The following is a 12288-nucleotide window of genomic DNA, read 5'->3' on the forward strand; positions in this document are numbered from 1 at the left end:
GTCGGCGTTTAATAGGTAAACTGGAAAGTCTGGGTGAAAACAAAGCAATCAGGCAGTTACACATTTCTACATTGTTTGCCTGACAGACCAAACGCAGGCGTTAAAACAAGCGCGCACAATGTGGTACATTCAAGATGAGCAAATGTGTTGTTACGTTCCACTATTTTGCAACATATTCTGCTATGTGCAATCCAGATGTTGTGTTATAATAGAGCAGGGTAGCTACGTGGTATATGTGTCCTAGTGAAGGTTATGTTATTAACTATAATCTTAATGAACGAAAGTTGCCAAGATGAATGCGTCATGGACGCTGTTCCGGAAGATGTCAGCGAGAGAAGGTGTGTTTCCGGAAGACGTGGCTGTTGCTGCAGTGGCAGCTGTCATCGAAAATTATTCTGAGAAGAGCTTTTTTGTTCTGCTTCTGTCTCATCCAGCTACATTGTCAAGATGATTTCTCTAACGGACTCCCAAAGTAAGAGCTGTGTTTTTGAGTGTATCCGTAGGTTCCTGCTGTCTGAGCTAACCCTAGTTTGAGCTGCAGTGCTCAAAGTGCTAACTAGCACTGTCAGTACAAGAAAGTTACCTTTCATTTTTCTCTCATGACATTCAGTGGCACAAATAGCCAGCAGCTTTCCCCCCGATAATATCCGCTGTAGCCACTAGAACGACCAGAGTTACGTGCAAGTACATTATTAAGCGCTCTGACAACTTTACCATTCAGCGTGAGCAGCGGAGCTCCTTTGGAAGCCCTGCTGTGATTCTTATTGTGGATATTTCTGCCATCCTTGTTTGCATATGTGTTATTGGAGTACTTCCGTGTGCTTTAATTTGAAATAAGTCTGTTAGAGTTATGACTATGTGCAGGATTACATTCTGACATGCCGAGCATAGCTTCTGTCAATGTGTCCGTAACGAGATGTAAACCAATTGGTTTGCTTTCGACGTAGAAAAACGTGTAACAAAATATTATCTCTTCATGTTATCTTAAGATTTAAATGTCAGACTCTGATGGTTTGTGTGTCCTTCAGAGATTGGAATGGGATTAACAGGCTTCGGCGTGTTTTTCCTCTTCTTCGGGATGATCCTGTTCTTTGACAAAGCACTTCTGGCTATTGGAAATGTGAGTAACCTGTTGTTGTTGTTCCAAAGGATGTCTAAAAGTGCAACTTCTGATTACGCAGATGCATTACTGTGTGACACGTGACAATTATTATTAATTATAATCTGTTAGTGTGATCCAGCTGTGTTTAGTTTCACATAAACATAGCAACAGCATCATTAATAGCATCAAAGTGCCTCACTTTCTCAGCAGTGTCACATTTGCATTATTTCAGTTACACAGGAAATATAACTAAAATAAAATGTCTCAGTTATGAACTTGCAGGCCACTCTTCTGTGGAACCAGCTCCTAGTTTGGATTTGGGAGACAGACAACCTCTCTATGTATATTAGGCTGAAAACTTTAGTCTCTGATAAACAGCATAGTTAGGGCTGGATCAGGTGACCATAAATCTTTGAGGCTCCCCATGATGCACTGAGTGCTTCTTCTTCACTTTCCTTTTTTTAGGTCCATTTAGTTATTAGTTATTAAAATCTGACTTTCTTCCACAGCATGTCTTCCTCCTCTCATCCCCAAACAGTCGCAGCAGATGGCCGCCCCGCCCTGCTGGGGGTTTCTTCCTGTTCCCAGGCAAATTTTCCTTCCCACTGTCACCAAAGTGCTTGCTCATAGGGGATCATCTGATTGTTGGGGCTTGTCTGTATCATTGTAGGGTCTTAACCTTATGGTATAGAGCACCCTAAAGTAACTCTTGTGTGATATGGCACTATATATACATAAAATTAAATTGAATTGAATCCAAAATCCCTCATAGATATTCAGCTGACTGCAATTATGATTCACGTGATTTTAACACATATAAACCTTCCAGTGAGCCCAATCGTCCCATGAAAGGGGGTAATGTTATCATGAAAAAGACCATTCCCATTTGGACAATAATGTTTCATGTCACAGGATTGCTATTACTGCTAAACATAAGAGAAGCACCCAATCACCTCACCATAGAGGTCAAAGGTTCAAGCATGATCTCTTGGTTTTTTTTTAGCTGTTGAAAATGTATTCACTTCTGCGTGTCTCACTTTTTGCGATGCTGACGGCCTCTATTTGCTTTATAGTGCTCTGAATATCCACTGTAACACTAATATCAATATCTGTCGTCATAGAACTAATGATTGACTATTATTGGAAGAGCTGCTCTTTGCCTTTGCTACCAAACTAAATCAGTTATGTGCCAGACTGCAATTCATACTTTCTAATCTATTTAATGACATATTTCCCATAGATCTGAATGTAAATGGCAGTTAGGCAGTGTACGGATACACTGTCCAGTTGAGCAGTCTTTGTGACAGAGGGTCCTGCCACATGGGCTGCAGCAATAAACCATCTTTTAAGATGGTTTATTGCTGCAGGTCTCTTAGACCTTTTCTTCCTGCTAACGTGAAACAAATTCAGAATAAACAGGACCTGCTTGGAATTTTTTATACATCATGCCGGGAGTATTGCTTGAAGGCTTTTACTCTAACACTGGATAGATGGACTTGACACGTTCAAAATCATGACATTCATCATTTTTGTCGTTAGCAATATGGCTGCTTGTAAAAAGGATTGCATTTTGGATTTTTCTGTAGTGCTGCACAGTGTTAAAAATGTTCCTTCTAATATTCTCTGTAAGCACAGAAAATATACCCTACCAGTCAAAACTTTTAGAACAACAACATTCCAGTTATTTATTGGAATTCAAGTCGTTCGAGGTACAAAGATAAGTGATGAACTGCCAGGTTAAAAAAAAAAAAAAGCTAAGGTTACCCAAAACTGAAAAAGTAATGCACATTTCAGAATTGCAGATGGCATTTTTCAGGAAACACAAAATGGGTTAACCATTTAAAGCTGTTCGGATCAAGCCTTGAAAGCTGGTGCTACTAATTTTTACAGGTGTTCCAACTTTTCTAGATCACTCACAGCACCCTCTGTCTGCATAAAAGCAGTGTTGGAGTGTGTTGCTACAAAAATGGTGAGGAAAAAGGCAATTAACAATGGAAGAGAGACAGACCATCATAAAATTTAGGTCTTTCCTACAGAGAAATTGCAAAGAAAGTCAAGGTGTCAGTGAGTATAGTTTCAAAAAGACATCAAAAGACACTCAGAAACAAACTCTAACAGGAAGAGGTCTGGCAGACCCAAAACTGAATCAGAGGACAAGTTTCTTAACCGCTTGCATGCATTTGGTTTGTGGCAACTCTACTGGCTACACAATTATCATTTAAAACCAATAAAATTAAACTCCAGTGTTTTTTCCTTCATTCATACTAGTGCAAATAATTGCTTTCTTTCAGTCTGTTTGGTATTTATATGATGCCAATGACAACACTGGATACTTGATTGCATGTGCTTGCAGTTTTGAACCCTTCTCTAATATGTTTCCACTCTTTTTTTTGTCTCTGCAGATTCTCTTTGTTGCTGGACTCTCCTTTGTCATCGGCCTTGAGAGGACCTTCCGCTTCTTTTTCCAGAAGCACAAGATGAAGGCCACCAGTTTCTTCCTGGGAGGAGTGTTTGTGGTGTTGATTGGCTGGCCCATTATTGGAGTTTTGCTCGAGATCTATGGTTTTTTTCTCTTATTCAGGTAAGATGAATACAAAAGGCACACAACAGATTCAGTAGACTGACAGTTATCTTGTTTAAAGAGCCCACGAAACACTGAAACCTCAGATACAGTAAACTTATTCTTTACATGAAAGAAGCAGGATGACTTGAGAGATCTGATTGAAACTTGGGCTCAGTCCTGAAAAGCCCTAAATTTTATATATTAAATTGCACTTTGGAAAGCACTGTTTTCATCAAAGTTGCAGTGTGTTTAAAGACTTAAAGTGGACATGAAACACTACATGGAGTACTATGCTTTAAAAAACTGCCATGGATTTCGCACTGTCTGTCTTATTTCTGGATTTAAGAAATAACTGCTCAAAGTCTTTAAAACAAGTTTAGCACCATCCTGAGTCTGCACAGAACATGACATCACCGGGTTGGGTTGATTAATTGTGGTCTATAGACTTACTGTCACGATCAGGCGAGCCATTTATTATGGTTGAGAACAAAGCATGAACATTAAAAAATATATATATATACACTGTAAAAGCTAAATTCCTAACAAACTGAAAACCTGGAACACTGGGAATACCTGGAGACACTTTGGAAATATTGAGAGAACGAGGAGACGCGAGGGAGCATTAACAGACGCAGCCAACTGTTGTTGCAATTTGGCACTATATACATGAAATTGAATTAAATATCCTAGGAGCCACACATAGGCGAGCAGTCTGAGAGTGAAGAGCTCTGTTGGGTTAATATGGTACTTTGAGATTATTAAGATAAGATGGGGACTGAATATTCAAGAGCTTGTATGTGGTGAGAAGGATTTTAAATTCGATTCTGGATTTATCAGGGAACCAGTGATAAGAAGCCAATACAGGAGAAATTTGCTCTCTTTCTAGTCCCTGTCAGTATTTTCACTGTAGCATTTTGGTTCAACTGAAGCTTTTCAGTTCAGGGGCCCGTTCTTCGTACGTCGCTCACTACATCCAAGATCAAATGACACATCCAAGATCAAATCATCGCGCTAACCGTGAGCTCGCTAATCCGGTTCCCCGAACACACCTGTTGTTGACGATTAGTACAGCTGGACGCAGTAATGTGACATCACTGGGTGTCGTAAAAGGGGCTACGCATCGATAGTAGAAACATTGATCGGCAACCCGCTGATTGGTCGGCGAAAATGTCGAAGGGGCGCGCTCGGTATTTTCCGGCAGCAGAGCAAGAACTCTTGATTGAGGGATTTCAGGAGTTTCAGAGTTTAATTAAAACGCAAGGGAACACTGCAAAGGCTGCAAAAGCAAGGAGAGAGGGCTGGCAGAAAGTTGCTGACAAATTAAACTCGTAAGTAATTCAATAATAACAATAATAATGGAGTGGGTTTATATAGCGCTTTTCAAGGCACCCAAAGCGCATGACAATACCACTATTCAGTCACTTTATTATTTATTCATAGATTTATTACATTACACTATATTATCCAATATTATATTACATTATATTATATTGTTATATTATATCCCCTTTCACATTAGAGCCACAACAGGACCCACTAGAACATGGGAACAAGTAAAAGTGAAATATAAGAATATCCTACAGAATGGTAATATTTATCACTTATATTGCTTTTCGTCTCTTGGAAAGAGAGCCTGAAATAATCTGTTTGTTTATAACAGCAACCAAGAAAAGGGCAGAGCAAAAAAAAAGACAGGTGGTGGTCCTGCACCCCCTCGTCAACAAGTTGGTTAAGTAAATAATATCCTCACGGGAAAATCGATATCTCTCTATGAGCACACTGTCGCGCTGAGCTAAAGGATCCTGTCTGTCCCGCAATATACGCTGGATTCTGAGGACTCTCCTTATCAATCTTGCACCTTCCGCAATGGGTGGCTCGCGTATACGGACAGGACATGGCTGCGACAGACTTCCCAAATCCACCTTCGCTTTTATAGCCGTGGTCTCTCATCTTGATTACACGAAGTGATTTGCAATTACTACTCTGAAATATGAATTACATCTGTAATAATCACATACATGTAATAGAATGTTAATAGTTCATTTCCCTTTTTTAGGAAATGACCTGTATGTATCTGTGTGACATCAATAAAAGGATCAAGTGCTGCATTGTCTTTAGTTACATTGATGTTATTTATTTATGGTGAAACAGTGGTGGAATATCGCTGTTGCTTTCGTATGAATGACGCGGACATACCTGCGTGGCCGCGATCTAATCCTGTTTACATAAAGTAAACCTGCTCCCGAGCAGGTTTACGCTTACGGCTCTGTTGCTATGACAGCAAGTCCCGGATGAGCTTCGGGGAACCGAACGATCCAAGATCACGCGAAATCGTCAACAATCTAATCCGGCTAACTTACTTAGCGAGGTACGAAGAACAGGCCCCAGGAGTTTTTAGGTTAGTGCTAATATGTTGTAGATATCATTTTAGCCAGTGTTGTTTAGAAAATGTTTTCAAAATAGACTTGACAAGGGAAAGTCTGTCAATTCCAAAATTATCACCGGATAATTAAGATGGAACCAAGAGATGCAGATAATGCTTAAAGACGAAGACCAAGCCCAGTTCTGAGGAGCCTTGAGAGCTAGCAACAACTTGGTGTTAATAATCGACCTGTGGGATGATTCTTTCCATCTTCATTATAAAAACATTTATGCATAAAAGTTGGTCATCTGGTCTGGTTCATACGGAAGAGGATTAGGCTACTGGGGAGGAAAAGTGAGCACGTCTTTTTTTTTTTTCTTCTTTTCCAGAATTCTGAGAAAAAATAATCCTGATGGAAAAAAAAGTCAGAATTCTGACTAAAAAAAGACATGCACGTGTTCAAATAATGTAATAATCAAAAAACACTTTTTTTCATGAATTGTCTTTGGCTTCTCCCCTCTGTCTTACTCTCCTTTCTTTAATCACATCCAGGGGCTTCTTTCCAGTGGTTGTAGGCTTTATCAGGAGAATACCAGTCCTTGGCTCCATCCTAAACCTGCCCTTTATCAGTGCAGTGAGTATTACCCAGCTCCACACCTGCTGTGCAGCTTTTGTTTAAACACAGCATGGTTTCTTCATTAATCATCATATTCAAACACCTCAAGCACAACAGATTAACCAGACTGCCCAAATAAATGCCATGGTTATTTAACTGAAAATCAATTTAGCAGACACACGAGCTCAGCATACACAGCTAGGATGGAAGCAGTTTAGAAAATTAAATGTAGTTTTGTGTGTTTAGCTTGTCTCACACATTGCTTTGTGGCTAATAAACATACCCCTACCATGCTGTTGTGTTGGAAGCTTTGTTTTGAGGTGAGCATCTGTCTTTATTTTTTTTTTTTTTTCTTAAGCCTTCGTAAGGCTCTGAGGACAATCAGCAGTCGTGGTCAGTCACTGCCGATTTTCCTTTGCATGTTAACTTATCTAACACGCTTTGAGTCTCATCTTTTTGGAGCAGGTAATTGTCTTTTGTTTTTTAACCTTTAAGGCACACACCACAGGCATGTCATCTGAAGACTGATATATCTTAAGATGACATGTTGTACATCCAGTCAGCCAAGCCATCCATCCATCCATCGTCTTTTACTTCTCCAGTTCAGGGTTGCAGTGGCAAGAGTCGGTGGCCTGTCCAGGCTGGTGACCCTGGACAGGCCACCAGCCTATTGCAGGGATAGCACTGAGAGACATTGACAGTCACACTTGTAGCCAATTGAGAATCACCAGTGAAGTTTACCTGCTTGTCTTTGGACTGTGATAGGAAGCTTGAGTACCCGGAGAGAACCTGCAAATCCCACGCAGAATGGCCCCAGTGGATTTTAACAGTAAGGCTGCACCATGCAAAATGCAGTGAAATATGAATTGTACAAACTGCAGACAAAAGGATTTAAAAAGTTGGTCTGCAATGACCCACTGAATATTTTAACAAGCTAAACAGCCAGCTTCTATGGAAGATTAGCTGTCACAATTTCCCACTATCATGTTGGCTAACCTGACAAAATCTTGTAGTTATGGGCATATGTGCATACATTTTCTTCTTTTTTAACAGTATCATGCATAAAAGAAGTGGATATAGCCTTCAGATCTAAAAAGGAAGTCAGTTCCTTAAATGACATTAACCTGCTCTCTCTCCATTGGTATTTAATAGTCCACCTATAGCAGGTGCTGTAGGGGTTCAGTGCAATAAGGACTGGGCAGCAGTCAAAGGCAGAGGTCCCGTTGGCTCTAGGGAAGGGGTCTCGAAGTCCAGTTCTTGAGGGCTGGTGTCCTAAATCTTTTCCATGTGTCCCTGTTGCAACACGCCTGTATACAATTAGTAGGTCACTAGCAAGACTGTATAGAACAGGGGCGGGCAGTTCCAGACCTCGAGGGCCGGTGTCCTCATTTTAGATGTGTCCTTGATCCAGCACAGCTGATTCAAATGGCTCAATTACCTCCTCAACGTATATCTTTTCCTCAATATAAGTTCTCCAGAGGCCTGGTAATGAACTAATCACTTGATTAGTTCATTACCAGGCCTCTGGAGAACTTCAAGACATGTTGAGAAGGTAATTTATCCATTTAAATCAGCTGTGTTGGATCAAGGACACATCTAAAACTTGCAGGACACCGGCCCTCGAGGCCTGGAGTCTGACACCTGTGGGTTAGGGGTTGCCATTTCAGCATGCAGTCAAGTTGTATACTCTTGCTAATGACCTACTAATTTTATTCAGGTGTGTTGCAACGGACACATGGAAACGTTTGAGGACACCAGCCCTCAAGGACTGGAGTTTGAGACCCCTACTCTAGGGACATGGAGTGTCACCTCTTTTGTGGGGAAGGCGTCTGACTAAGTGCTTTTGGTTAGAGATACAGGTTAGATATACTCATCAGGCTCACATCAGCACATATAGCTCAGGTTCTGAAAAGTGTTTCCTGGAGAGGGGCTAGACTCTGTTCCACTTTGGAGTTTCCCCTAGTGGGAGGTGGGTTTGGTATATCGTTAGCTTCATAGCATAATTGCCTAAGTCATTTGACTAAGTCAATGACTTAGGCAATTATGCTATGAAGCTAACGATATACTAGGCTGCCTGTTTTACCCTGGTGGACGAAAGGGTTTCCCTGCACCATCAGGTTGTGTGCGATTATGTACTGAAAGTATAGTATTCAGACTTGTTAGACTCGTCTTTTTTGTTTGTTTAAACAGAAAGTAGTGCACACAACCTCGTTGCAAACAGGTTATAAAAATGACCTGAAATTTTGAGACTGTGCCTTGTCAGCTGTGGTGTGTCCCTTTAGGTCATGCATGCTTCACTTTAAAGTGTTGCAGGATAATCGCAAACACTGCAGTTCAGCCGCTCCTACATTTATCTGTGCCAAACATTCTCCACATGAGTCCTGAATGCCAACAAGTTGTCACTTAACACGGTTTCTTTCTTTTCTTTCAGTATGCGGACAAAGTGGGCGAGAGCAACACTATGGTATAACAGTGACTTTTTGTAACCAGAGAAAGTTGTTTGATTATAGGTTTTATAAAGCATCACAATCTCCCATGGTGCTGAGTAAAAGCACCTAAATATACAGATCAGATTCAGATTTCCACATTCAAGCAGACAAGGACTGTTTTTGTCTGTAACTTCAGTGGTCAGCACTACCAATCACAGATTCATCACTGTATCGCACCATCAGTTTCTTACTGTCAACACTAAAGTCTCTACAATAAATGTTTCAAATGCCATCGATCCCTTCGCCATTGACTGCATCTTGCGTTTAAAAGGAGGATAGAAGACTCCCTCAAGGCCCGACTTTATCTACATGATGTTCTTAATCTGTGGAACTGTCAGATAAAACTACCCAGTGCAAGGACAAGAAGTGGAAGTGCATCCTGCCATGTTTGCCACGTTTATGCCTGTGCTTTAACCTAATTTGCACAAAAGCTTTTAAATCCAGGATTTTGTTTACAGTTACACCCCCGTTCAGCTGTTGGAATATTTACTTTGTCCATTTCTTTGTGATTGTGTTCAGTGTTGGCTAGAAGTGTTTCTGTATAAATTATTTTTTAAATATGATCGCTTGACTTTATCTGTTATGAGTGGCAGTCTGTCTACTCGTTCGTTGGGATAGACACAGTTCTCGAGTTAAGTGTTCAAAGACAATGTTCATGCAACACACAAGTTAAGGACACATTGGATCTTGATGAATTAATATTCAAATTGTAAATCCTTACTGACGCACAAAATAGTTTTATACCAAAATCATATACTGTTTGAGAGCTAGGATTTAAAATTACAACAAAAGTTTAAATTATTTTCTGCCTTTTTTTTTTTAGCTTTTATGATTTACTTGTTTTTTGTTTGTTTGTTTTTTTTAATAACCGGTAGTAGGAAATGTTGTTGGGTGACTGCTATTAGACATTTAAACAGAAGATGACATGCTACTAACTATAGGCATCAGATCTGTGATATTAGATGTTGCTAAATAAATAAGAGAAGGCTACAAAGCCAAACAGGATTATTATCAATAAAAACTTCTGTGTGGAACTGAAAAAATACTATTACAAAATAAAAAAGGAAACAACTTTCCCCAGCTGGGCCAGATAAAGCTAAGGCACCACAAGTGTGGCACAACTATGTGCATTTTTTTTTTTTTGACAGTGTTGTGGAGGGTCTTCAAAGAGTACTCAAATAGTTTGCAGTAAATATTGAATAATATTTTTGCCATCCGTCTTACTTTTTATAATCTTTTCCTGTTTGCTTCCACCAAAGGGGACAGCATGTGGAATAGGCTCAAGCCCCCAAAACACTGAGTTGGATAAGCGAGTAGGTTTGTAAAATTCTTTCGTCTGTGAGGCTTTTTCAGTGTTTTCAGTGTTGACATGACAGTGATCAAAAAAAGCAACACTTGAATCTATTCTAAGGTTTTTGGGCCTAATTCACTAATATGTGTGAACAAATATTCTTAGCTGAAATAGGTGTGCATAAAAAGTTACTCTCATGTTTATGAGATGTGCACATAAGAATCATTCAACAGCCCATGCCCGCAGTCAGTATACTGATTTATCTAAGGTAACACTTTAGATAACTAACTAACAGCTCTAAAGCTTAACCTAGACTAAAATGTAGCGTATGTTCAATGACTTTGTCACCATTATACACCATAGATGGGGGTAAGTAATTCATTTTATAAAGGTATAAGAACACACAAGACATAAGAGGGCCACACCAATAACTAAACTCAAGCCTGCTCAGTATTTATTTCATTATAAATTTTTAATTGTTTAATTTAGATTTCACGAGTAAAAATGCCAACATTTAATCATTATTTGATCAATATTTCCAAAACAATTGTGAACAAAATGAGTGAGAAAGATCGAGGCTATTTTGGGCTTGAAAATGTGTATTAAAGTCAGATTGAATGTCTTCAGTATCTCAGTGTATGGATTTGTTAAACTTTATCTCTGAAAAATGTTTGTTTACATAAAAAGGTTGAACGAAGAGAGCCAGCATCTTCTGAGCAAGGTTCCCTACATGTGGAAAGTTCTTGCCTCTGAGAGGAAAATAGAAATCCAGCACTCAGACTAAATGGAAGATTGTTCTGCTACTAATAAATCAAAAATCAAAATATTTTGATTCAGCGTTCTCGCCTGATGATGGTAACTATTTTAGTTACAACACCTCAACTCTTGGAAAGGGCACCTGCTAATATGCTTCTTTTTTCTCAGGGTATATTTGTGTTGCCCATCAAGTACTCTGATAAATTCCCCATCAGATATATATTTTTTGCAGTTTTGTAGGAACCTGCAATTTTTATTTCACCCAACATTTGTCTGGCCTCACATATACCAAAGGAAACACACTGGACCTGGTTTTTACTTTTATTATTTACATTTAATAAGGACTGTATTTGTTCTGGGGACATCTTTATTTGTGATCATCATGTTACTGTGTGGTTAGCGCTCGCGTCTTACATTCCTGTGCGGCTGTGAAATTCCCCGCTTTTGAACAGTCTTATTCCTTCACAATGACCAACAGTGGTTTTACGATCTTCTTTCCATTTCAGATAACATATATCGTGTTACAGTGAGGTCAGCTCCTGTTTCAAAATCTTTACTTTAGACAAATGACAGGATTTGCAGTTTAAAGTGTTCTTGTCAAAAAGTGGAGCATTTGTTGAACTCAACTCATTTATACATTCACCTGCTTCGATTAAAGGATGATGCATTATAGAAAGATTTTGACATGTTTAATTGTATAGTTAGCACTTTTTTGGCTAAGTGCCTACTCATTTTAAGAATCCCGCCACTTAAAAAGCAAACAAAAACAAGCTTAACAAGTTTCTCTCATTTACAGGCCAATCTAAAATTATTTTTTATGCAAAGATGTTAGACAAGGATGTGGCTAAAAGCTTACAGCTGTTTTGGACAAATACAGCTTTCTGGATCATTTTCAGTCCGTCTTTAATCAAGCTCATTTAACTGGAACAGGTCTTCCTCCTTTGATCCAATGATGAAGAAGAATGTTCTGTTTTGTTTGACCTGACCTCTGCCCTTTGAACTGCTGACTACTACATGCGTGGTACTTGTATCTGGGTCTGCTTTGGATTGGTTCTCCTTATATCTGTCTGAACAGTCCTTTCCTGTGTTGTTTCCCAGTACAGGTCCTC

At 39.5% G+C, this 12288-nt stretch overlaps 1 protein-coding gene across 3 annotated transcripts; it reads left to right on the top strand.

The window, feature by feature from the left end:
• The first annotated feature begins 276 nt into the window (after positions 1 to 276).
• golt1ba (golgi transport 1Ba) lies at positions 277 to 11249 on the top strand. 3 transcript variants are annotated; one of them, XR_014907602.1, is made up of 6 exons: positions 277 to 472; positions 1029 to 1120; positions 3505 to 3683; positions 6580 to 6661; positions 7409 to 7472; positions 9075 to 11249. XR_014907602.1 is itself a non-coding variant. In XM_085382246.1 (6 exons), exons 1-5 carry the CDS (start codon positions 448 to 450, stop codon positions 7008 to 7010), a joined length of 387 nt encoding a protein of 128 aa, XP_085238372.1. In that variant the 5' UTR covers positions 277 to 447; the 3' UTR covers positions 7011 to 7036; positions 9075 to 11249. The 3 variants fall into 3 exon arrangements, 2 of the variants coding, with proteins under 2 accessions (XP_085238372.1, XP_085238370.1); XM_085382246.1 differs by lacking the exon at positions 7409 to 7472 and adding an exon at positions 7002 to 7036; XM_085382244.1 differs by lacking the exon at positions 7409 to 7472 and having other exon boundaries at positions 288 to 472.
• The last annotated feature ends 1039 nt before the right edge of the window (positions 11250 to 12288 follow it).

Source organism: Rhamphochromis longiceps, linkage group LG15, assembly GCF_057381845.1.
Source record: "Rhamphochromis longiceps isolate RC_006_pf linkage group LG15, R_longiceps_female_GT1.1, whole genome shotgun sequence".
Lineage (NCBI taxonomy): Eukaryota > Metazoa > Chordata > Actinopteri > Cichliformes > Cichlidae > Rhamphochromis > Rhamphochromis longiceps.